The following is a 3,178-nucleotide window of genomic DNA, read 5'->3' as shown; positions in this document are numbered from 1 at the left end:
CGGCGTGCCGATAGCAGCGCCCCGGCAGCGGACGGGGCCTGAGGGCCGCTCCGGGGCGGCCCGCCCGCGCTTCCGGGCCCGGGCGCCCCCGCGCCCCCTGCCGGCCGCCCGCGCTCACAGCAGGGGCGCGCGGTGGGGCCGCCCCGCCCCGCCCGGCCCCGAGGCCTCGGGCCCCGCCCCGCGGGCTCAGGCCCCGCCCCGATTTGCATGCACCGGGAGCCCTCCCTCGGCTCGCGGCGGCTGCGGGCGGCGGCGGCGGGCGCCGCACGGATGAGGCGCATGCGCGCGGTGGGCGGGCGCTGGGGCAGCGGCGCGGCGCGGGCGGTGCTCGGTGCCGCCGCCGGGAGCGGCGGGGCCGCGGAGGAGGCCGGGGCGGGCGGCGGGCGGCAGGGCTGGCGGGGCGAGTCGCGGGGCTCGCCGCAGCAGCTGGCGGAGCGGTACGCGGACTTGGCGGCCAGCCACAGCGAGGCGCTGCGGCAGCGGGAGGAGCGCGAGTGGCACAACGCGCGGCTCCGCCAGGAGAACACGCGGCTGCGGCTGGAGAATCGCCGCCTGCGCCGCGAGAACCGCTGGCTCTTCCGACAGGCCCTGCGGGGGCCCGGCCCCGACAAGCCCTCCGCCGACCCGGACGAGGAGGCGGAGGCCCTGCGCGCCCAGCTGGGGCGGCTGCAGGAGAAGCACCGCCGGGCCTTGTGGCATCTTCGGCGCTGCCGGGCCGCCGGCGGGCCCGAGGCCTCGGGAGCCGAGGAAGGGGAGCTGGAGGAGCTGCTGCTCGAGGAGGACGAGCAGCCGCTGGATAAGAAGAGCCTGGTGCCGGCCGTGTAGGCGGCCCCGGTGGAGGAGGCGGCGCCGGCTGGTGCCGCGGGCCCTCCCCGCCGCCGGGCGGTAGGGGCGGGTCACGCCCGCTGCTCCCGGCTGTGACCCCCGTGCGGCCCCGGGGCTGCCCTCGGCTCCCTCCGTCGAACCGGGCCCTTCCCACTGAAAGGGTGGAGGAGGCGTTCTGGTTTGTTAATCTTTTTCCCAGATGTATACCCGGGCTCCTGTGGGAAGCTGAGGCTTGGAACACGAGAGGAATCTGTCAAAGCGGCTGTTGATGAGAAAACCGCGATGGGCAGAGCACTTGATCTCGTGTCATCCCACAGCTTTGAACTGTGCCTCCTCTGCAGCTGTGGATCACCTTTTTTTCTCTTGAGTTAGCGACCATCATGTAGGCTTCAAGAGCCGTGGAGACTGACTAGTTCTTAGTAGTTGGTGTGTGTTAGGAAGAGGAGTGGAGCAAGCTTGAAAGCTTTTGTCAGTGCTCCAGTACAAGTTGGTGATCATTTGAACTATGAATTGCCTTGGACACTTACTGCACAACACTCTTTGTATTTGTAATGGTGGCCTTCATTCACCCTCACATGAATACTGATTTGAATTTCACATTTTCACACAAAACTGCAGCTACTAAATAAACTTATGATACACCAAATGATTGTTTGAAGTGTGCATTTTTAACAGGGACTTTCTGAAGCTGTAGGTGAAGCACCTTCAGGTCATTGCACTATGCCTTCCCAAAGTCCAAAGAATTGGGATTTTTTATTACTGTACCTTCTTAATTATCTGCTGTTTGGAAGGAAATTAGTTGTTCAGACCTAGAAAAATTTGCTAGAAAATTAATTTTGCTGGAAAATTTGCTGGTTGAAAGAAACCTTTTAACAGAACTGAGGCAGAGCTTGGTTTTGTAGTGTTCCCTTATTTGTCATGTCATTTAAAGGCTGGATTATGCCTTAAGGTTTCAGATTGGTTTCTTAACATTTTTAAAAACCAAGGTCTGTTTCAGTTCAGGTTGAAACTAATGTGAGAAGGTGAAATTCCATAATTTTCTGTAAGTATCTTTGAGTATGTAACTACGGACAAGAGCCATTACTTCATATAATGTCAACATAACCCTCTAATCACAAATGCCACTACTACTTGTTAAGTATGTGGATCTGCAGTTTCAAGTGTGTTCTCAGAATGGAAAAACAATTTGGCACGGTGCAGTCAGTATCTCCTTGATGAAAAAGTGTGGGTGGTGATGTCTGGTTACAGTGTTTGTTTTATAAACTTAAGAATTCTCAAAAATACCAGCTAAATGCACAAGAACTACTGTATCTACAATACCATCAGGATCATCTTGCTCTAATTACAGTTTCCAGTAAAGTGTGAATACCCAAAAGATGAAAAGAACCTGTCAAAATAGAAGACAGAACTCAAGGTAGAATGCTAGAAATGTGTGACTATGTCAGGCATCTTTTTCAAAAGTTGCTCATATTGGTGTGTGCAAAAGAGGAGAGATCCTGGACCTCCCTCATAGGATATGTAATTATTTTTAACTAAACTACTGTGACAACTTGCATAAAATAGACTTTTTAGACAAGGGTACTAAGTTCTCTGTAAGTCTGCATAAAGAATTTTTTACATTTATCTTTATCTTGACAGATAAATTATAAAACAAACCTGCAGACTACAGAGAGAGAAAGGTATCTCAGTAGAATTCAAATTAATGTCAAGAGCCAGAGAAAAGATTTAGAATATTTCCTCATAGACTGCAGTCTTGACTCAGTCAAGCTGCAAAAATTTAATTTAACCATTTGCCTGATCTGCTTATTTTGAGTTGGTTTTGAGTACAAAATCCAAATTTAGGAGAGGCCTTTAATGAGATGGTACAAAAAGTACACTTCACTACAGTGTCCCCACATTATGGCTTGTGAGCATTCCTTCATTACACACTTGTGTGATCCTTGTCCACAGGAAGTTGCATAGACTGAGACTTAGAGGAGGAGTAAATATCCTTTGGGCTATAACTGTTCAAGCATCCCGTCTGGATTTGTCTGTGCAACTAGTTCTGACAGTTAGTAGCTTGATATCACATGCACATTCAACCAAAACCCTTAATGTTGATGGTCGGTGAAAAACACGGAGTTTGGAATTCCCTGACGCACTACACCGCCCATATGTCTGAGAGGTGGCACTACAGTTGAGTGAAGAGCTTTGACCTTACTCTACTTTTGGTTAAGGTCTGTTTTGCTTTGTATCCAATAAAGTCAAATCTTGAAGGTCCAGACCTCCCTTCTTACTCCCAAATTTTGTCTTAATTATCTTTATCACCATCTGGACTAGGATAGGTGTTTGTCCTTTCTTTTTTTTTTTTTTT

The 3,178-nt window shown here is 51.7% G+C and overlaps 1 protein-coding gene across 1 annotated transcript; it reads left to right on the top strand.

Annotated features, from left to right (window-relative positions):
* Positions 1–270: 270 nt before the first annotated feature.
* On the top strand, positions 271–1,471 carry TUSC1 (tumor suppressor candidate 1). Its single transcript, XM_059492546.1, has one exon. It carries the CDS (start codon positions 271–273, stop codon positions 823–825), a length of 555 nt encoding a protein of 184 aa, XP_059348529.1. The 3' UTR covers positions 826–1,471.
* The last annotated feature ends 1,707 nt before the right edge of the window (positions 1,472–3,178 follow it).

This window comes from Ammospiza nelsoni, chromosome Z (assembly GCF_027579445.1).
Source record: "Ammospiza nelsoni isolate bAmmNel1 chromosome Z, bAmmNel1.pri, whole genome shotgun sequence".
NCBI lineage: Eukaryota > Metazoa > Chordata > Aves > Passeriformes > Passerellidae > Ammospiza > Ammospiza nelsoni.
Note: the sequence above shows the minus strand (reverse complement) of the source record. Positions and strands in the feature narration are given on the sequence as shown.